The following is a 24,258-nucleotide window of genomic DNA, read 5'->3' as shown; positions in this document are numbered from 1 at the left end:
AGCCTTACGTACCGGCCGCGCTTTACTCCCAAGGAAAATTATTTAATTAATTCCTGGTACTCATTTCTGTTTGATGCTGAGTCGACCCCAGGGCCATAGTGCGGCTGGAAGGATTACGCCAATTGAAAAAAATCCAGTGACCTCATCGGGACTTGAACCCGCGACCTTCCGGCTTGTAGCATGGCCCCTCAACCAACTACTCTACCGCGTGCCCCCTCCGAGTCCCTGTAGTGTCAGAATTTCTCTCTTCTCCGTATCGTGCAGACTGGTTCTGGGGCCCACCCGACCTCCTATCCAATAGGTAACGGGGGCTCTCTTCCAGAAGGCAAAGCTTCAGTGGCTTGAAGCTGACCACTCACCTCCAGCTAGTGCCGAAGTCAAGAACACGTGGATCTATACATCACTCCCCTACATGCCTTCATGGCGTAGAGCTTAATTATTTAAAGAAGGGAATAACTTTGTCTTTTTATCTTTGCTCCATATTTTGTGTTAAGGCCCTTGTCCTGTATTCCCAAATTTAAATTGATAATAATTACCATGTGTCCACATAAACAGACAGAGGCAAAAATTTAATATCCTGCATCAAACATTTCTTCAATGGCATCTCAAGCTCATTTAGGGCCCGGGAATCTTATTCAGTTCCGTAATCATTTTTCACAGACGATAGGACTCCTTGGACGAGTGACCAGCCTGTCGCAAGGCCGCTACCTAAACATATGAAAACACAAACACAGAATAAACGCATACACACACCAAACATCTATGCCTTGAGTGGGATTCTAACCCACGATCCCAGCGTTCGAGTGATTGAAGACAGTTCATGCTTTAGACCGCGCAGCCACTGTGATCGGCTCCCAGTCAAACACTTTGTAATATACAAAGTAAATTCACCGCTGTGCTTAATTTAGAATCAAATTATAAATATTTGAAAGGTTGAGGATTTATACCTCAACAAATCTTTAACCTCAGCACTAGATAGGGAATAGTGGCCACCTTCACGTTCGACCCCATTACTCTCTGGAAAAGAACTCCGTTACCCATTTTATGGGAGAATGGGCAGGTCACAGATTCTGTCTTGACGCTGTAGAGGCGTGAAAATCTTCTACTCTTATCGGTAATATAACCCTTATTCCTGAGACGTCCAACCATTAAAGCATTCACTATGAAGAATGAAATTTCTACTGTAGTCAAATACTTGATTTTCTTATGCTTCGTTGTACAATGTAACATTTCTGTGTAAGCTTCAATAGCAAGATTAATGTGTATTCGGGGCTCTGTTTCGGTCACACACAATCCAATCGTAACATGTCCGCACTGAATATAATAAATAAGATTGGTATAGACTTCGAGAAACTCTTCTTAAATAGCGGTCTTCTTAAAAATAACAAGAGCGGACAACAGAGAGACTAGTGTCTTCAGATCCATCTGCAGGGAAGAGTTAATACCATTTGCAACTAGGGCTTGTATACTCATAATCTCCAGCAATAGTTAATAACGCTTGCAAATAGGACCTGCCTACTGGTAATCTCCGGGAGCAGTTAACATCATTTGTAACTAGGGCTTGCATACTGGTAATCTCCGGGAACAGTTAACACCATTTGCAACTAGGGCTTGCATACCCGTAATCTCCGAGAACAGTTAACACCATTTGCAACTAGGGCTTGCATACCCGTAATCTCCGGGAACAGTTAACACCATTTGCAACTAGGGCTTGCATACCCGTAATCTCCGAGAACAGTTAACACCATTTGCAACTAGGGCTTGCATACCCGTAATCTCCGAGAACAGTTAACACCATTTGCAAATAGGGCTTGCATACCCGTAATCTCCGAGAACAGTTAACACCATTCGCAACTAGGGCTTGCATACTCATAATCTCCTGGAACAGTTAATATCATTTGCAACTAGCGCTTGCATACTGGTTATCTCCGGGAATAGTTAATACCATTTGCAACTAGCGCTTGCATACTGGTTATCTCCGGGAATAGTTAATACCATTTGCAACTAGCGCTTGCATACTGGTTATCTCCGGGAATAGTTAATACCATTTGCAACTAGCGCTTGCATACTGGTTATCTCCGGGAATAGTTAATACCATTTGCAACTAGCGCTTGCATACTGGTTATCTCCGGGAATAGTTAATACCATTTGCAACTAGCGCTTGCATACTGGTTATCTCCGGGAATAGTTAATACCATTTGCAACTAGCGCTTGCATACTGGTTATCTCCGGGAATAGTTAATACCATTTGCAACTAGCGCTTGCATACTGGTTATCTCCGGGAATAGTTAATACCATTTGCAACTAGCGCTTGCATACTGGTTATCTCCGGGAATAGTTAATACCATTTGCAACTAGCGCTTGCATACTGGTTATCTCCGGGAATAGTTAATACCATTTGCAACTAGCGCTTGCATACTGGTTATCTCCGGGAATAGTTAATACCATTTGCAACTAGCGCTTGCATACTGGTAATCTCCGGGAACAGTTAATACCATTTGCAACTAGCGCTTCTGTACTCATAGCTTCACTCATAATGATCAGGATTTCATACAGACATGGATTGTTACACCGATCTTCTAGGCAGTACCTGCTTCTATCTCGAAGTAAAGCTCATATGAACCTGGCACTTGGACAGCATCATGACGTATTACAGCAGCATGTCGCGTGTGGATTTTCCGAGCGCAGCGGCAATTCGCGTGAAGTTTCGCAGCAATCGTTCTGCTGGTATGCGTGCCTGCTTGCTGCTAACTGTGACCTGGCGTGCACTGACGTGTGGCCAGGCTTATTATTGACTATCGGAACGCTACAGGGGAGAGACAGAGACAGAGAGAGGGAGAGAGAGGTATGCTCGTGATGTTGTTTGACAGACACCGTGGGCCTCATACAGGAAGAATTAGAGGTTTCTCACATCTCTATGTAACAACATCAAGCCAATTCGATCAGAAATATTTCTATATTTGGGCACAAATTTTCAACAGCAGTAGCACTGTTCTGAGAAGATTACAGTTGCCAAAGCAATCTATTTTTACGCCTATAATGATAATCAGCAAATAGCAAACCGGTGATCATATAACCTGTGTGAACAATGCAAATACACGCAATAAATGTGACCCTGTATGTCGACTTCAAAGTCATATTTCAAGAAACGCAAACTGTCATTAAACGGTACGTTATGGCGATGCATTTGCCCCATAACTTGAACTATTCCCCATTATAGTTTTAGAATCTATTATTTTTTTCTCGACTTTATAAATACTGCAAGGGTCTTAAAATTACTGTGTTCCTCAATATTATCCATTGTACTGTTTTTTTTTATTTAAGACACACAACATTTTGTAGTCTGAGAGATAGGAACTAGCTCTATCGATTTAGCCCAATTGAGTGGGTTTCACCTGAACACGAAGACAGAATCCAGTCTCCGAAATATTTTGTGTTTTAAATAAAATACAAGACGATGGACAATGTCAAATTTCACGAAGTTAAACCTTAGTGATTATATTCTAAGAGCACAAAACACATAATTACACTAACTGCACAACCAGTTCTCCAACGTTAATGGATTTGCTCATACATAAAAAAATAATGGGAAGATCTGATTTTCAAATGAAGAAAAATTGAACATGTGCACTCTGCCAAAAAGGTCTTGGTATGCCTATTGTACACACCAACACGACTTCTCTGACACTTTTGTCTCTCCAAAACTTCCACACCTCTCTGTCTCTTGCTCTCTGCCGAAACGTCCTTTGTCTCAGATAATAAAGCCCTCAGCTTCCAAACGAATAATCAAGATAATATGTTATTCATCATTCACATGTACAATATAAAATAAGATGTTTCATTCAATAAATCCTTGTCTATTTGTACTGAAGACACGTAAATGCATTTCGTTCATAATTTATGGTTTTGTTTCAAGAATTGAGTAAGAAGAGACTTATATCTCTGTGTGTATAATATATATGTATCTAGCTATTAAGGCCGCGCTATAGCTCAAGCGGTTAGTAGCTGGCTTCCCACCGCGGCGGCCCGGGTTCGATCCCGGGTCTGGTCAAGTGGGATTTGTGGTGGACTAAGTGGCTTTGGGGCAGGTTTTCTCCGAGTACTTCGGTTTCCCCTGCCAATCTTCATTCCACCAATTGCACCACAATCACCCTCACCTGTCATCTGGGGCTGGTAGAATAGGCCAGAAGTGGCCGCAGTACAAGGGACTTAGTCCCACCCCACTAGCAATAACAAGTATAATCTAGCTATTAATGGAGATGTTACTTTACCGCTTTCACATATCCAAATTTAATCATAAGACATTAATTTCCATCAATGCGGATTTACCAGACGCGCCGTTGTCGAGAAGGCTAACGCTGGAGTTGGGCAAGGGTTTACCGCAGGCATACTTAAGACCGCACGTAACCTAGAAACTGCCCGATACTAAAGCATTAGGCAGGTAGGGTTGCTGTTTTGTATTTGGCACAGAAGGTACTGCGCAGAGAGGAGGAAATGCTCTGGAGACAGCCGCGGGATATACGTGGGTCACATCATACAACGTACGTGGCGGTCCATTGCTTACTGCAGCCAGATCAAACATTCCATGAACCAATATTGCACACACCGGTTCCTCACAAGGACGGCAGATCAAAGTGCAATGGGTTCTATATTAAATTGCGGTTTAAGCTTAAATACTAATGAAAATTCTGACTAACTGACTGATTGACTGACTGATCCGATTGGTATAAATGAAAGGGCGCCTCACACTGGACGGACAACTAAATATCTGAATTTGTGAAATTACTGTGTTTCTGGACATTATCAATCGATAAGCTTTTATTTTAAGCACAACATTTCAGAGGCTGGATTCTGTCTCCGTCTTCAGGTTGGGCCCAGTTGGCAGAGCTAGTTCCTATCTACGAGTATAAACACCAGCACCGTCGCAAGATAGGATATATATATAATAAGAATAGCGTAAACCATCTGCGAGAGTTAACACAGATGAAATGTTGTGTGTTTTAAATAGAAAGAGGACGACGAATAATGTCCAGAAACACAATAACCGTATTAACGTAACGTTACAAATTTTAGATCAGAATTTTTACAGATTTACCTCTCATAATTCTTTAAGTTGTCACGAAGTAACAGAAACTGACTATGTATGCATAACAATTTCATATATTTTTATTATTCCACACGGAGCGAAAGAAATTGCTCATAAATGCTCATAAATATGTAGAATTTCGTGAAATTTAAAGTAGTTAGACCTGTTTCTAAAAGTAATAAAATAGAGTAATTGTTGCTAGTTATCTGAGGAAGGCTTGATCTGCTGGCTATTTTGCTTATACGTGCGAAAGGTCGGTAAACACTTACCAGACTCCACGGCATTAGATCCCAGAAAATAGTACTCGTCAGATGTAGAGTCATTCGAAAATTACATACTTGTCTGATACAACGTAATGATAAGAAGTAAATCCTTACGAATAGAAAATAAATGGATACTAGGAATTCTCTGACTCAGGAACGTCCTCGTCCGTATTTGTTTCCACATTTCTGAATATCGAAGTTTCGTAGTTCATTCATTGTGAAGAAGAAACTCTGAAACGACAGGTTATGTGAACGATTTAAAGTACTGCTGCGTACGGACCAGTTTATGGGCAACGACCGCAAAACAAACAAGGGGAAAACATCCGTTGCTAGGCAGCAAATACTTGATAAGCGACAACTGAAATGCAACTTAACAAACAACAGAGGAGCGGTGTTATCTATGTGGTCCGTGCCAAGATGTTATAGCTGAGACGGTTTGGGGGAACCTGTTAGCTGCAAAAGTGCTCAGATTAAAGTCAACCTGTGAAGAGAAGGCTAGGAGGTTTGTGCGAAATGACCGCTAGCCTGGTAGGTAGTCAGTCGAAGCACTGAGACAGAAGGGAGCCGCCATTCGGAAATTACTTCAGCACAAAAGCAGGGGAATAGCCATTGTTAGAAGCCGTTACCAGGCAACTACTAGTGAAGACACTGCGGACTGGCAAAGACTTATCGTGTGCTCTAGTGATTTGTAAAATATGGGAATAAGCGATTGCGCTATAATTAAGTGTAGTTACGAGTTGTGCGCTAAAGTGATCAATAAATCTAATCTCCAATCCAAAACACCGTCGAGAGTCACTCATACGCGTGAAAGTGTATACCATACTATTTGGATTTTATGTTCTCGCTGCGATTACTATGAAACCTGCGATCTTCTGTGGTGTAACACCGTGTAGTTCAGAGAGAGGAGCCGAAGTTTTGGAGTAACATATTGCCTCCATCTTCACTGTCGAAGAGCAAGAGAAACAAGCTAAGCTTGCCGCGTGTTTCGACTAGTTTCTGGCTTTGAATATTTTTCGACCCTGAAAATAGATGCCATATATTTTTTTTCCGAAATGTCGGATTCTCTTCGAACTATACAGTGTTACAACCAAGAAGAACGTACTATTAATGTTATGTCCTATCAAGTATTGTTAAGAATATCTAAGCGTTCGTGAAGATATGTCACTTTTGATGCAGGTACAGTAACCGTAAATTGAACAACGAATTATTGAATGCCGATAAGTTTCCATGTGTCGCTTTTTAATTGGATTTTTTGGTCACATCTAGTATGCTGAGTGGCATGTGTTCATTGGAGTGCATATACGTTGTCAGGCACAGAGGCATCGCAAAATAACAAACAGAGCGTGACATTTCTTTACTTATATTCTCCTTGATATTCACTAGGTGTGGTTCCAAAATCAAAGAGCCAAGATGAAGAAGATACAGAAGAAAGCAAGACAAGAGAACAAAAGCAACAAAGACGATGAATGTAGTGATGAAAAGAACCAAAAGACGAAGGTTAAAGAAGAAGACCAAAGTAAGCTATCAATCTTTATTCTTATTAACTAAACTAGAATTTACATTATAACTCACTGTTGGTTTATAACGTTACCTAAGGGGTTACACCAGAGTCTGCGTACCCAATGAGGCCCGAAAACAGTTTCAAAGTATGTTGCAATTTACAGATATTGCGAAATATCTCAAATGCAATGCTTTTGATTTAAAATTTTTAAGCTTCTGAAGATTGATTTTGATGTTTTTCTTGACATTGTGTAGTCTAATAGATGGTTACAAACTTTTCGAAGAACCGTAATACCTCCATATTAAAGTTATAAGATATAGGTAGTGTGCTCATCTGAAACGTTAGTAACACAAAAGACCGCATGTCCCATAATAATTCATCCAAACCGTTAGAAGAAGGGCTGGGGAGTCATGAAGGGAAAGAGAAACCTCTCTTTGCTGCGGTTGGCAGCAGTGCATAGAAAAACATGGCGATCACAAACCAATAGAAAAGCAAATCCCGAGATGAACTCGAAGGGTAAGAATGTGTAACTCGAGTTTAAGTGCCTGTGTAATACAATGAACCTTCGGGTTCCATAAAATGCTGGGAAGTTCTTGAGTAGCTGCAGAATTGGCGGCTCCTCAAGAAGGGCTCAACTCCATAAGTAAGTAAGTAAGTAAGTGTAATACAATGTGATTATTCATACTCCCACTAACATGGAGCACAGCATCGTCTGTGATAATCCACATTCCTGTCAAGTTCCCATCCTGCTCCATTTACTAATCTACAAACGCCATGTTAAGTTGTGTTCACGGAACATATGTAGGCGTTGCAAACGATCGGCCGGTGACTACCAACGGCTCTTTGCTTAGTGACGTCATTGCGTATTTAATATACCGTAACATAGCAACGGCTGTCTCTTCTGGCTTTTGTGTCACAATGTTTTATTACTGTCAACAAAACACTGTTTCAAACAGACGGATATATAGGAAGGCATGTTTTGGCATATGTGTGCCATCTTCAGGTCTTGTTTCTATTTAAAATTAATGTATCATGCACATAGGCTAAATGTAATCCGAGTAGGTCCAGCTGTGTAATATATAATACAATGGGTTGGATTTTTAATTCTATTGGTTAACATTCTGACATTTGTAATATTCTTTTGCGTTTCTCACAGCTTCATCTGCAGTGATTTGTCAGTAATAAATGCTTTCTCTTGGAATAATAATTATGAGACACTCTACATAAGGCTAACTGAAACCTCTAATACTAATTTTGAATGATAACCATAAGGCCAATTCCGTAATTTGAAAATATGAGGCAAGAAAATATCTCTCAGTAGAATGAGACCCGATCACTGCAAGACGACGATAGGGTTTCGGAAAATTTGCCAGGAAGCGCCGAGAAAATCATGTAAATCCTTTGTATCGCGACCGAAACTGAAACCCCCGAATTAGGTTCAGCAGACTGAGTGGCAATCATGGACCAGTCCTTATCGCAGACTTGGTTCTAACGTGAAACATGCAACAGAGTAACATGTCCGTTCATAGGAACCCAACATTTCCGCATATGTCACTGTTGCACGGAACTAAGTGAGCGATGGAATCCGAATGGAATCCCGTCTCTTCCAGCCGTCTGATTCCAACAGTGGACATCAGCCTAGGGATCCTAGCCTCTCCATCCTCAATGCACATTATACAACGCCTCCTCTTCTAAGACCGAGGCTTAGACAGGGAAAACTTCTCCATTCCAACCATTCTTGTTCAATAATCCATAAGTGCGACAGATTCCTCTGTCCGTAGGCAAGTCCGACCCCCTCAGCGTCCTATTTTGCTTGCTGCATGCCAAGCATTGAATTGGCAGTTCCGTTAAGGACCCTGTGTGCTATCTAGTGGCAATGGTGGGAAGTAAAATGAAGAAAAAATTATATAGAGATGGAAATTTACTGATCGTTGAATTACGGAATGAAAGAGGTTTATAAAGGAGGTTATCTTCTGCATATTGGAACATATAAAGAATTTAAGACTGTACTCGGTACATAATGCTTAACTCAATAAAAAAAAACAAGTGAAATATGAAGTACAAAGATGTAAGCTTCACAACTACAGACCATTAACATAGTAAGTCGCATTACTCTGCGTGTATATTTGACAAAAGCAAATATCAAATTAACAATTTTGGGCTTCCAGAATGGTCCCTTATTGACGTTAACTCTGCCTGATATTTTGGCACTGTGTATGTGTGGGAACTTTTTCCGACGTTTAGGATCCATCTTCCATCTTCAGGATCGCAGTGGGTAGGATGAGTGAGTGTATATAGGCTCGGTTGACATTAGAATGGCCGTTTTGGCTTGCTTTCCTTGTTTTGAAGAAATAAAAGAGGCGTATATAATGGACTTGCTTTCTGTGTCCCCAGCTAATTTCTGAGGCTTATGAAATCATCTTGTTGTCTGTTTCTCTGTATACCCCATAATTCTTTGGTTTTCTATGCGTTCCTGGTCGTATCAAAAATCATGTAGGCGATCAATTCTTCCCAGAACTTTTTGTTTATCTTTCCCTGACGGCTCTGTCTTTTGACCCGGCCTGAGCATCAGCCCCCACTCTTCTGGCATGGGTCTGTTGGGTCAAATCATATATTCATACGAATATTGATATAAACCTCTTCACTTCGAGCCCAAAGATGGGGGCAGCGTGTAACTGCGAACGCGAGGAATGTTATCCATAAGCACACAATGTCAGGACGCATCATATGTATGAAATTTCATGGTAAGTTTAATATCATTTAAAAAAATTAAGTGCCACAGGACTGGGAAGGCTTATCCTGTGTTATTGATGTCAACAAATGTCTAGCAGAGGTCAGAATGGATGGAATAGGCCTACAAAACAACAATTAACCAAAGGTCAAGCTATCTCTGTGCTTAATTATGCACCACACCAAGAGGACATGTGGGGCGTCAAGGCACAGCTCCTTGACAACAGTTGGAAGCAGTGGTCAGCTTCACGCCGCCCAGCTATTTTACCCCCGACGAAACAGCCCCCTTTACCCTTTTTATAGGAACATGGGTCGGCTCCAGAGCCGTCTCGTGCTCCTACCGGGAATCGAAAGTATAATTCTCTGTCGTCCAGTTCTTAATCCAGTTGCTATGTCGACTAAGCTACCCGACTCACATATAAATAGAGTCCAAGTGACAATTTAGAGCATCTGTTACATTTCTTTGTCTAAAATGACTCGAGTTCATAGATGGGTCCGCGAGTTTGGAGTTAGACACAAGATGAAGTCCGATTCTTATTTGTGATCTTTCTGTTAGGGTAGGAAGATGTGAACAGGATTCATCTGGCTCAGGATGCAAATAATTGAAGAGCTGTTACGAATATTGAATAAAGCTTTGGATTCCATAAAGTGCGGGGAATTTCTTGACCAGTTGCGCACCTAGTACAGCTAGAGTGAAGAAAGATTCCGCTCCAAGGAGTCAGTGAGACAAATGGTTAGGTCTCTTTGCCAAACACCCTGTAGTGTAAGGTTAGCAGTCAGGAAGTCAGGATAGCAGCAGGAAGGTTGGGATGCTGGGGAAAGATGGGTGGAGCGTTACCACAGCAACCGAATCTTGCAGCTCGCCCGTTCATCTCATCTCTACTCCAGTACAGCTTCCTGCCTCTGCTCCACTTCCAACATGATCCCGCCTGCCTTACTAGACCTTACGTACGGCATACACTGCAGGCAACCCGCATCACAACTCTCTCTTTCTCTTTCTGTTCCGAAGATTTCCGGCCGTGCTTCTCTTCTTAGCAACGGACCACACTCCTCTCACAAAATGGCCGAACAAAACTTCTCTACAACAAAAGACCAGAGACGGAACTGACGTCGTAAAAAGGAAGTTCTTTCCAAGAATTCAGTAAGATATAGGCTTCATAAAACCCGAAGTGAACTCTGTCAATGCATTTCCTGTTCTACGTGAATTGGAAACGTTAAGAGCCTTCTTCTGGACTGGGAGTAGTTCCGAATAAACTACCTGCTCGCATGATGTGTTCAATCTGTTTCAGTGTGGTCTAACTGGCGCCACTGCCTTCACTAATCTCTTTCATTCTGTTTAGTGAAAACAGGCACAGATTTATTTTAATTGGTTATTTAACGACGTTCTCATTATCAGGACTACATAGCATCTATGATAGGATGATTAATGAATGTGGAGAATTTGGCTGAATGAAAAGTGGCAGGGGAAACCGAAGCACTCAGACAGATGAACATATGCTAAATGAACCCTGATACATAAACACATACAAAGGCCCTACATACATACACACATACATATACAGAGTCCCAGGAGGAAAGATTAATATTCTTGGAGGTTATAGTATCGGTCATTCTAAGCAAAAAAAAAAAGCAGTCTGCTTTTACCGGTTCTCACGGTCTCTTCGCTTTGCAGATTTCTTATATTTTTTCTTCTACCCTGAAGATGGAGGCGATACGTTCCTCCGAAACGTCGGTTAAAACCACATATACACGGTGCCAAATCCCAGAAGACTGCTTTCTTCATAGTCACCGCCGTGAAAGCCTCAAATCTTATATAATGATTCAGTTCGTAACTCACGGGAAATTATTATCTCCCCACTACAGAGATAAAATGGTTGGTATATATTAACGGCTGCTTACTGGATACCCGTACGAATCACATAAACACATTCTGGTGGCAGAATGTAGAGTTTTAGAATGTGGTACATATAGTAACCACTGAGGTTTAAAGGATAAACACGAACAGTTTTCTCTCCCTCTATACGTATGCATTGAACTGTCTCCAAAACATCAAAGAAATCGCTGTTTTAAAGGAGAGAGTTCATTAACTTAGACCAGGCTACTTCCATTTTCCCCTCATAAGAAGTAAATACTTTGTTTGCATTTTACAGGTCATTATAACATGTCGGAACACATCAATATGCTCGTATATACTGTTATATGACCATGAGTATAAAAAATAAATAAGATTATTAACTTAAAAAGATAAAGATATCCCTTTTAACAGGCCATGGAGGTCCATAGGGTTGTGAGACATCGAGGCTCCCACATTTTCTAGACAATCGGCTCACAGATGGTGAGGTCGTCAGCCCTATGCGCCGGCCGCCCTTTTAGTCCCAGGAAGATTCCTGGTACTCATTTCTGTTAGAGGCTGAGTCTAACCCAGGGCTATAGTGCGGCTGGAAGGTTTAGGTCAATTGAAAAATCATATAACCTCATTGAGAATCGAATTGCGACCTTCAGGCTTGTAGCATGATAACTTAATACTTGTATTACAAATATTCTTAGAACTATTGACATTATGGAACCAACTGACTGGAATATAGCTTAAGGATTGAAAAAAAAAAGTCCACAAAATTTGCTAGAATGTGAAGGTAGTTCGAATGAAATCCGCTCCTGACTCCTGGCGCTCCTGGCCAATAAGACCGATCGAACATTTTTTTTTCACAAAACCGACAGGAAATACGGAGTGAAGACTCGTGAAATGATGCAAAGACGGCCCTACTTTTTAATTTGCGTGTTTGGGGGGAGGGGGTGATACCAATTCTGCTCTTTACACCGGCCGCTGCTGTTGTACCAGCACCGCATGATGATGATGATGATGAAATTGGAGTTGCCTGTGGAATGACGACATGGGATACCGAAGTACCCTGAAGAAACCTGTCCTAATAGGACTTCATCCACCAAAAACTCCACCTGAACTGACCGGGGATCGAACCTCTGCCGCCGTGTTGGGAAAACATCGCCTGAACTATGTCATGGCCCAGTGCCCTCCTTTTTTTATTGCTAGTGGGGTGGGACTAAGTCCCTTGTACTGCGGCCACATCTGGCCTATTGCACCAGACCCAGATGATAGGTGAGGGTGATTGCGGAGCAATTGGTGGAATGAAGATTGGCAAGGGAAACCGAAGTACTTGAAGAAAACCTGCCCCGGCGCCATTTTGTCCTCCACAAATCCCACTTGACCAGACCCGGGATCGAACCCTGGCCGCCGAGGTGGAAAGCCAGTGACTAACCGCTTGAGCTATGGCGGGGACCAACGTACCCTCCTTACAGACATTTAATTCTGGCTTAGGAAACTCGGGCTCTTACAGCAAGTTTCGTCCCTCCGCAGGTCCGCCAGGGGCTGCTTCTTTCCTCAACGACAGCTGTAGCGACACGGAGCACGGAAGTTTGCACGGAGGCCCCGGGCTGGATGGCTACCACCCTCATACCCACCCCCAACAACCCGCACCCGGCGACCAGCTTCCTGACGACCACCACCACCGACACCATTTTCTGCCCATCAAGGAAGAGATTCTGGAAAATGAGGACACGACTTTCTACAGCAACAAGAGCACGGGGATGAGTGACCACCAACACCCAGTACAGGACTTCAACTCAGGTAATATACACCGGTGTTCATACAAACTTGAACACTGCTCGGCTAATTATATCTTCACTTCTTTAAATAGTTCTGGAATCGGTATTTAAATTGTGCATTATACATTGCCGGTCACGGTAGCCGAGCGGTCTAAGGCATATACTGTCTTCGCGCGCTCGGAAGCCGGGATCGTGGGTTCGAATCCCACTCAGGGCATGGATGTTTGGTGTATGTGTTTATTTTGTGTTTGTGCTGTCCTGTGTTTAGTTAGACGCCTTACGATAAGCTGATCACTCGTCCAAGGTGTCCTACCGTCTACGGGCTTTATTCCAGTACTTTAATAATTAAGAGGAGCACGCGGTAGAGCAGTTGGTTGAGGGGATATGCTACAAGCCGGAAGATCGCGGGTTCAAGTCCCGGTCAGGTCGTTGGATTTTTTCAATTGACCTAATCCTTTCAGCCCCACTATGGCCCTTGGGTTCACTCAGCCTCCAACAGAAATGAGTACCAGGAATTAACTGAATAATTTTTCTGGGGAGTAAAGCGCGGCTGGCACATAAGGCTAACAACCTTACCGCCATCTTTGAGCCGATTGTCTAGAAAATGTGGGACCCTCAACGTCTCAAAACCCTATGGGACTTTACGGCCTGGTACAGGGATAGCTTTACCTTTACTTTTTTATGTTTTTAATTATATAGTTGTTAAAATTCTGACGTACTCATATTACGACTGCAAATAAATTCTGGTTAGGAATGAAAGCTAATGTGCCGTATTTTGGTTTCAAATATACAGCATGTTCAGGTAAGGACGAAATTTCGCAACATCACTGACCCGGCCCAACATTCCAGATTGCTGCTGTAACTGCTGACAGCAGAATGAGTCATTAGCGCTGATAAACGCGCGCCGTTACAGTTACAGTTACAGTTACAGCAACAGTCTGTGAAGAATATTGTGTCTGGTCAACGGCGTTGGGAGATTTCCTCCTTGATTGAACATCCTGTACTATATTTGCAAGTAACAGCTTTACGTTTAGAATTTGAAGTTCTTAGAGCAGCGTGAAATCTTGTAGGACGTAATGTCGTGTAGCCTGGTAGGAAGGTACCGAAAAGTCTTCTGCTCTGAAGATGGAGGCAGCAAATGCTTCTGTATCAGAATATAAGGCATCATATCCTGGAAAACTGTAATCTTATTTCTAGGATTCATTGTTTGCTTTTGTTAATTTATTTGCTGTAAAGCAGTGGTTCTCAACCTTTGCGAGTCCGAGGCCCGGTACATTCTTTTTTTCTATAAGATGAGGGCCCGGTACCAGGTGGCGGCCCGGCGGTTGTGAAACACTACTTTAAATCATTCGACTCTTAGCGCTGAAAGCAAGGAAGATTATGTAGGTGCACTTGAAAGTTCAGCGATCTCTAGTTCTTCGTTATTTAAGTAATGACCGTAGTCCTTGCAAATAGGAACAGAATATGACAGCAAGACACGGCCGATGGAGGACATACTTGATTCGGTACTGAAGTACCCTCATCCCCCCCCCAACCAAATTTCACAGAATATTTCTAGATATCAGCATTGCTTAGTGAATTTTGTAATTCTTTCAAGTCGATTATTATAGTACAAATGTAGTAATATTCCAAGTACTTAACCAGGTTACTGATGTCAGGAACCTTCAATGAAATATGATTCATGCTCACAGAAAACTTCTAAATGGGATTTTGTTGTTAATGCCGCAACATTTCCATGTTTAAGTTTCAACGTGTTTTATTCCAGTACTGTAATAATTAACAGGGGCACGCGGTAGCGTAATTGGTTGAGGCACTATGGTACAAGCCGGAAGGTCGCGGGTTCAAACCCCGATGAGCTCATTGGATTTTTTTTCAATTTACCTAATCCTTCCAGCCGAACTATGGCCCTGGGCTCGACTCAGCCTCTAACAGACAAAAGTACCACAAATATTCTGGGAATGTTCTTGGGGGTTAAGGGCCGCCGGCGCGTGAGACTGACAACCTTACCGCCATCTATGAGCCGATTGTCTACAAAATGTGAGAACCTCAACATCTCACAATCCTATGGGCCTCCACGGCCCGTTACAGGGATACCTTTACTTTTTCTTTTTTTCCCCCCTTGGCACTACAGCCCCAGTGGGCCTAGACCTACCTCCATGAACCTCTCCGTTCACTTCGGTTTTTCTTGATCTTACACATTCGGTAGGACTCCTTGGGCGGGTGATCAGCTCATCGCAAGGCCTCTACCTGTACACAAACACAGAAAGACACACAAACTAAATATCCATGCCCTGAGTGGGATTCGAACCCACGATCCCAGTTTCCAAGAGAGCGAAGACAGTGCATGCCTTAGGCCGCTCGGCTACAGTGACCGGCTTACTTTTTCTTACTTACTGTAATAATTAACTACAAAAGATATCGCTCGGATATCTCCTCAGTTTGTTTACCGAAACCTCTCAAAGTGATCAGTAAATACAATATATCGTTTTTCCCCACAACGAAAATAATAAATTACGAAGAAAATTATTATGCAGTTTTTCTTTTAAAAGTATTTATTCATAGCTTCGGTAATGGGGGACACGCGGTAGCGTAGTTGGTTGAGGCATTATGCTACGAGCCGGAAGTCGGGGGTTCGATTCCCGACGAGATCTTTAGATTTTTCAGTTGACCTAATCCTCCCAGCCACACTCTGTACCCGGGGTTGACTCTGCCTCTAACAGTACTCTTCCTGGGAGAGAAGGGCGGCCGGCGCGTAAGGCTGACTACCTCACCGCCATCTATGAGTCGATTGTCTAGAAAATGTGGGAGCCTCGACGTCTCACGGCCCTGTGGGCCTTCACGATCTGCTTACAGCGATACATTTACCTTTTACGTTCGCTAAATAAGGAATCCAAGATGTAAATCGAACTAAAAGAAGGTACAGACGCCTTTTCTCCAATTATTTTTAAGGATTATAAAGTCAGGGGAAGTAACTTTGGTGTCTTGTCTTCGTTCATGCTTCTGCAGGCATCGAATTTCTTTTTGGACGACGGATCGGAGACTGCTCCATGAGAAGTGCAGACCCTCCAAAACCTTACGAGCCATTTCCTCAACATACTCTCCCTTCTTCCCGTGCCGCTTGACATATCCAGAAGACACACACAGTCAGCTTGTACCGTAATATAGCGCTATAAGTGTAGTTCTGTAGGATTTATCCGTTTCGCGTCTACGAAGTACCTACATACTTCCCTTCCCTTACGCTGGAAGCCCCGCATGTGAAACAATCTCCTAGTATCCGAGACCCCTGCAGAGCACAGGCTGCACAATATTCAGGTGTACGAATATGACAGGACAGGAACAGCATGTTTCATAATTCAGTACTCTCCTCCAATATTTTCCTTCTAAGATGTGATACCGTCCAGTCTGATATATCGTCACCAAAGTTTCAGAGAATATATAGGCAGAACGTCATACCGAAACGTCGGTAACGATCTACCAGACTACACGACGTCATATCTCAGATTACAGTAATCTCTATACACAAATCTTCCAAGGTGTATGTTTATTTAACGACGCCTTATCGTTAATTCCGTATAAGTTATATTTTAATGAATTTTACATACTGAATGTTGCACGAATTTTTCCGCATCTCTCTTAGCAACTGTGTACTCTAGCCTATGACTCGCGATTCCATAGCATCGGGCAGGCTGATTTAGTGATAATGTGCTAGATTGTATGCGGGAGGTGCTTGGTTCAGACCTCGTAAGGGATAGCGGCTATCGTTGCTGAAGTTATTTGAGGCTTTCTTCAGTTCCTCCAGACAAATACGGGAACAGTACCTGAATTAGGCCATGGCGATTTCCTTGCGTTTCCTTTTGTAATTCATTATTCACTAATCATTCTATTGAACGTTATTATCTGACATGTTAACAGCAACGCAAAACTAAACCACAAGAAAGTAAAGTAAAATTGTCCCTGTGCTTAATTATTTAAGTACTACGCCATGAGAACATATAGGGGAGTGGAATTATACCTCTACCTTTCTTGACCTTTGCATTACATACCGATGATCATTCAGCTTCACGCATCGGCCGCTTTATCCCCGGAGAAATCGTCCCCGTTAGCCATTGAATGGGAGGTTCCGTGGGACTCAGTCGGCCTGGATGTTTTGGAGAAGACAAAATACTTTCCCCTGCCGGGAATCGTGCCTTGGCCGTTCAGTCCGTAGTCCATGGTTATACAGACTGATCTATCCCTACTCCCCGCAGAAAAGTGTCCACAGTTAAGATCTGGAGGGGCCTTCGTGCTTTGTAGTGAACAAGAACTAGGAACACTCTGAATCTGCTTTCTGACGATACAGACTAGGCCTGAGGGAGGTGACGGCGGAAGAAAACGTTTTATCGCAGTCTGTTGCCATCATTACTTCCACACTTAATGGGCCTTCCCTTCCCGCGCCGTGAAAATGCCGCGCGTTCACTTGGGAACACAGAGAAATTCAAGAAGAAGGGGAAGAAAAATCGAAAATCGTGTTGCCACTTTGTGGCAGAAAATACAGGCGTGTCAGTACGTGAATTATGAATGCTACATTGCGGTGCTTGTGAGGTTAAAAGAAAAAACTTCAGTGCAGAGAATTTCTGAAGCATTGTTGTGCTTCCTGCTGAAAAGGGAAGGTCCAGAAATTTTACGTGATCAGACCCAGGCATTATATGCAGCAGTCAGAAATTTGTGTGACACAGGAAACACAAGCCTAACACACTTCGTTTATTTCTTGGCATCATCTCTTCGCGAGTTAGCTGCCTTCGCTTAATGTTGTGTAACTGTATTAACATGTGTTTTCTACTTACACATACACCTCTCTTCTTCTTCTTCTTATTTTCCTCCTCCTCTTTATCTTCTTATTCTTCTTCTTCGTGGTGACCAGGACAATGAATATTTCGATAACCAGTCCTTAATACTATCAATAGGGTCATACAATCCGAGTGCTATATTTTTCAGGTTTCCTACCCTGATGAAATAACATACATTTCTTCCCAAAATATTTCACTTCTCACTCTATTTCCTGTTGTCACCTGAAACCATCTTCTTAAATAATCTAATTTTACAATCTTCATTTTACTCCCCAATTTATCAGCAAACTCCCTCATTTCGCTTCCATATGACAGAATATTTCGAATATGCTGTAAAGTATATTTCCAATAATTTCGACAGATATATTTTTATGCCATAAGATTCATATGTAACGCATTCGTCACGCAATTTTGTGGAATCACTTAAATCCAGTCAAAACATAGCGAGTGTCCACCTTGCTCTGAGAGCCCGAGGTTGTATCCCACAACATGGTGTGTGCAGGAGGAATAACGGGTGCACTGGTGGATGTAGACCTACTGCCTCAATACGCTATCGAGATTACTGTTCTATCCTGAGAATGGCCACAGAATATTCTTCCGAAACTTCGGTAAAAATCTACGAGATTACATGGCATCACAGCCCAGAAAACTTTATTCTTCATAGCCACAAGAGTAAGAAACTCAAACGCGACAATAATGCTATTGGAAATGACTTTGTGTATTGACCGATGATTGCAAAATAATTTCTGAGGGCGCAACACTCCAAATTGACACCCCTGTACTTAGGGAAGAAAGGAGACTAAGGTTAACTGTGCTTCGTGGAATAAAATGTTGCACTGGGGCCAATGGATTCCCTCCTTTTCAATTCCTGCTCTGCAACGGAAGTTTGAATGGAGAATCAATGGCAGAAGCTGAAGGAAGACAAATGACTATCAGAGAACCTACCGTGGCAGCGGTGGAGGCGGGGCTTACTGGAGATAGGAAGGAGGAATGCTGATGATTTTGATGGTGATCGGACGACACGACACGAGGGGATAGAGTGTTGGTTCTCATATTAGGAGGAGCTGAAGAACTCCCAGATAGGAGCATTTTGTTCGACGCTGCTTTACTTCTCCATGCCCTGAGCACCATTTCCTTTCACCCCTCCCCAAAATTGACATATAAAACCTAATAGGTCTTTTTATAGCATATAGCCTAACCTTTTCTTCAACTCAATCGTTCTTGCCTCTGTATCTCAGAGCCTATGTTAACCATTTGAGCAAGTCGTTTTATCTAATCGGAGTCAGTTTAGCACAGTAATGTCTCCATTGTCTCTCAATTGTCTCGTGAGGGTGAAAACAATTTATTTTTGAACTAGTCTACTTTAATATCCAGTATAAAAAGTATTACGTTGAATTCAATTTTAATATAATCTCTCTGTTCTTCCCTTAACGACTTTTCGCATCTTTTGGCCCTGCAAAACCATAGGTAAATTTATAGACCCCTTCAATGTCTAACAAAGATAGGGGTTTCGATTTCATGAGCTGCTTTCAGCTGTTCAGTCAAGATAGTGTCACGGTTTATGTGTCTGACTATAGACGGGGTATGGATTGGCTATTGGATTTATTGACACAACTTGAAATTACAAGGCAATCGTTGATCTACACACTTTGCAAATCACCAGCACACTCTAAGATTTCTCAGTCTTCATTAGTCGTATCCTGGCAACGGGTTTTAATGCTGTAACTATAACCATCTCACTGTAACTACAGTACAAATAATGTCTTCTCTTCACAGCCGGAATTTGAACTCTCAGCTGACTACAGTGTTATTTCTTCTCAGTCTCCCTTGCAGAGTACAACTGAACTGCAAATACTCACATAACTTTATCCCTAGCTTATACCATCTCGGCACTGACCACATAGAAAACACTATTCTTCTATTGTTGCGTTCTTGTTCGTTGCCGCGGTAAGGTATTTACTGAGCTGTTTCCCAGAAACGGCCGCGGCGCAGACCACAGAAAACATCGTTCTTCTATTGTTACGTGCGTGTATGTTTCGGGCGTTACCTAGCAACATCCGCTGTTTACAAAGTCACCGTGTAGGAACGAGTCTGTATTCCAGAATAGGATACAAAAAAATGTATTTCCCTGTCCTTAATAAGTACCACGAAGTTATGAAGACTGGAGGACTGAAGAAGTGCCTCCACACATTCATAATCTCGGCGCTAGATGGAGGTGAGTGGCCAACTTCTCGCTCCGGCCGCATAATTACAGCGAAAGAACGCCCGTTACTCATTTAACAGTAGGCTGAGTGATTCCCAGAGCTGATCAGAGTTCTGTGGAGATGACAGAAATCTCTTCTTTTCTCCTGGGAAGCGAAATCCGACTCCTTGGCCGCCCAGCCGTAACCGCATTATCACGACTCCCGAGAAGATGCGAAATTCTTTACTTCAACCTACCTANTACTGCCCTAAGTGTCCATGTTTCAGCCCTACAGCTACCTACAGCTTTTGATAATTTTAAGATAAAGTGATTTCTGTGAGAATGGGTTTTCCTTGTGCAGTAAATTCGGTTGTAACTGTGCACGGGCTTTTAATGACGGACAACACGATCACCCTAAATGACAAGCCACATCACTGGCTGACAGACGTAAATAAACGTCCGTGGTTACTACTCTTCCTGCATGTAGCGAAACCACGGCGTCCTATATTACGCACTCTTTATTTATAACATTCCATTTATTTCAATGGAAAATTATTTCGTGTAATAGACCCGTAAATCTAAATTCCATATTATTTCGTGTTTTTTATAATTATAGATGTTAATTAATATTGTTTTCTAATTTGAATGGAATTCAATTTTGTCGTGTTAAATAACTTTTGATGGTTAATTAATTAACTTTGAGCGTGGCATCTGTGATACATTCATTAGTCGTTTATTGGGAACTATTTGATTCCCATTTTAAAAATATCCTGACTAAGAGCTCACAAATTTATCAGACTTCGCTTTAGGATATAACTGTGGATAAAAGTAATACTTTTATCATAAAGAAACTAACTATCCAGTAGGCCGCGCCATAGCTCAAGCGCTTAGTCGCTGGCTTCCCACCGCGGCGGCTCGGGTTCGATCCCGGGTCTGGTCAAGTGGGATTTGTAGTGGAAAAATTGGCGCTGGGGCGGGTTTTCTCAGAGTACTTCTGTTTCCCCTGCCAATCTTCATTCCACCAAATTCTCCATCATCATAATCACCCGGGGCAGGCTACAATAGGCCAATCAGTGGCGGCCGTGCCGAGTGGACCCTGTTGTACTCCACACCCCACTAAGCGAATTAAAAAAAAACTATCCAGTATTTCGTACTGATTTCTTACTGAAGGTAATTTTCCGAGAAAGAAGATTAAAAATAAACGAGTTAGAAGATTTGATTACCACGCTGTCTCTGTGGCGCTCTCTGATTGCACTATTGTGGCTTTCAGGCGTCATATCACATGTCACATATATGTTTTGTATAGTAACAGCCGTCTCTTCTCGCTCCACTACTGCGGGGACACACAGACACGCTGGTATCATGGACATATGGAGAGCAAGGTGGTATCATGAAGCCTCCTTTTTAAGAAAAGAAAGCAAGCTAATAAATGTATATAATTCTTGTGTTTATTTAACTCCACATATTTAAAATTTGAACCGGAAGATTGCAGGTTCCATTCCTGATGAAATCATTGGAATTTTCAATTGACCTAATCCTTCCAGACGCACTATGTCCCTGGAGTCGACTCAGCCTCTAACAGAAATGAGTACCAGGAATCTTCCTGGGGGGTAAAGGGCGGCTGGCAACCCCACCATCATTGTCCAGAAAATGTGGTAGCCTCGACCCCAGTCATAGTGCGGCTGGAAGGATTAGGTCAATTGAAAAGAATCCACTTGCTCAGGACTCGAAACCGCGAACTTCGGGGTTGTAGCATAGTCCCTCAACCAACTACGCTATTGCGTGCCCTCTATTTTATGGTATAGGCTATCAAAATCCTGTTATAACCTACTTCAATTTTGTAATGAGCTGGATTATCATTCAGTGAGACTTCTCTGACTCAGGTTCATGGGAAGGGACTTCAATTAGATTATATCTCTCACGTATCAACAACATCAGAAATTTCCACCATTTTGATATGAGGCACTCTATGCTACACCACCTCATTAACCGATACAATATCGCCAAATGACATGATGGTTCTATATTGCAAATGCTAAAACTCTGCTATAAAATTGAGCTGTGAATCCTATAGTGGTTTCTGTCTACATCCCTCTATCATATTATTAACTTAAGGAGTCAATTTATACAGGCTGATTTACTGGGGTGTGTTACTTTTACCGTAAATGGCTGTTTTCTCTCCTGGTGTGTGCTGGAAAAGCTGATGGACACATCATAAACGCTTGCGTTTACTTGTTTTGTTGACAGGGGACAGTCAACACGAAGGCAGTAAAATGGACAACGGGTTTATAAGCTACCCTTACAACGGGGGTGGAGATGCGTCACTGGAATCCAACAACCACCATCATCCTCACCATCACCACCATCACCACCATAACCACATGTTTCTGCACCAACATGCGTCATCTCTTCAAGGTTTGAATCCAATCGACAGGCTGTACTCCATGCAGACTTCCTATTTCTGTGGAGAGGATTCCTCTCTCGTAGATCAATAATCCATGTCTGTGTTCGTCACGTGGAAGGCGCATCGGCTTCTCAGTTCTGAGTGGAGTCACCATCTTCAGATTATTAGACGTCATCAGAACGAGAAATTGATCATCTTCTGGGCGGACATCACAATTAACGCGCAAAACTGGGATATTCTCGTCTACTTCTGCTTCTGCCTCTGCTTCTGCTGCAGTGCTCTGGCGCAGTACCGTTAAAAATGAATTTATGGACGAAAGTAAAAGATGAATATGAGAAAAACTTGAATATGTAATGTTAAAATCCTTGGAAACTCTGTAGTTACTCTGAATATTTGTACTGAATGCTGAGTAAATACTTCATACAGCTTAATTTTTAAAATGGTCAATGGACGATGGTAATTTTTTTCCAAGTGCAAGTTGACAGTAGCTCTATAATATCTTATGAATTTTAGATACGTTTTCTCCAAAAGTAACAATTCATTTCAGGAAAGAAATAGGACTGTAGGTACCGATAAAGATTGTATAGCGATTAATGAACCAATATTCGGACTTCATTCCATGAAGCAGAATACAATTCTCCCTACGACATCAAGAAGCGTGTACATATTTTTAAATAGAATTTTCATTGTCAAAAATAAATAATTATGAACGTACTATAACCTGCCTCTAAATCTTAAAACAATTAATGATTATTAGAGCGCTTTTGAAGAAAAAACTCAGTTTAGCTTCCACGTTTTTCAGATAAAAATTATGAAGGGTAAAGAAAAAATTGAAGAGTTCTGAACATGTCTTTCATAGACAATATGCAACGATTTTTTCTGAATCCTCCACACTACAAAATGTTCAAGTAATCGCATATTAGAAGTCATTCAGAATTTTGTTCTAAGAGTCCTAGATGTGCCTAAGATATCCATTACTTTCTGCAGTATGCAACATATTAAAAAAGCAAGAACTGTTTAATCGTTGATTTCCTGACTATTCACAGTTACATATAAAACATGGTGTTTCTATATTATTGTCTGGGTTCCTGTGACCTATAAGCGGACACCCCGACAATAATTAATAATCACTCTTTTTGCTACAGTGCTTCTCTACAAGACGTGTATGTGGAATTACAGCATTTACCGATATTCGGCATTCTGGCTCATAAATTGTAAAGACCAAATTCCAGTCACGTTTTTTACGAAACGAGTCCCAAGTGTATACAGGAATATTATCATAAGTAGGGTAAAGAGCTTTACGAAAAATAAGACAGAGCTCAATCACGCAACACACGACGGCAAATGGAGATTCATGTATGGATAGTAATGATGTACACAACAGGGAACGCTTTTGTGTACTTGTTGGAAGCATTATGTTCTAACTCAGTCACTAACTTACGGAGCTGAGCCCTTCTTGAGAAGTCGCCAGTTCTGCAGCTACTCAAGAACTTCCCAGCATTTTATGGAACCTGAAAATTCATTATCGTGTTCACAAGAGCCCTCCACTGGTCCCTATCCTGAACCAGTTCGATCCAGTCCATTTCATCCCATTGTATCTCTCTAGGATAAATTTTAATGTTGTTCACCCACCTAAGCATTGGTC

At 42.0% G+C, this 24,258-nt stretch overlaps 1 protein-coding gene across 1 annotated transcript in view; it reads left to right on the top strand.

Annotated features, from left to right (window-relative positions):
• The window catches only part of LOC111862034 (LIM homeobox transcription factor 1-beta), a 75,525-nt gene extending 52,282 nt beyond the window's left edge, over positions 1-23,243 (top strand). The window contains exons 5-7 of the mRNA XM_023847091.2: positions 6,733-6,865; positions 12,954-13,223; positions 22,457-23,243. Coding sequence (XP_023702859.1) covers positions 6,733-6,865; positions 12,954-13,223; positions 22,457-22,704 — 651 coding nt within the window. The 3' untranslated portion in view covers positions 22,705-23,243. The remainder of the gene's footprint in view (positions 1-6,732; positions 6,866-12,953; positions 13,224-22,456) is intronic.
• Positions 23,244-24,258: the final 1,015 nt, after the last annotated feature.

The sequence above is a fragment of the Cryptotermes secundus genome, unplaced genomic scaffold (assembly GCF_002891405.2).
Source record: "Cryptotermes secundus unplaced genomic scaffold, Csec_1.0 scaffold181, whole genome shotgun sequence".
Lineage (NCBI taxonomy): Eukaryota > Metazoa > Arthropoda > Insecta > Blattodea > Kalotermitidae > Cryptotermes > Cryptotermes secundus.
The sequence above is the reverse complement of the archived record's forward strand: the minus strand, read 5'-3'. Positions and strand labels throughout refer to the sequence as shown.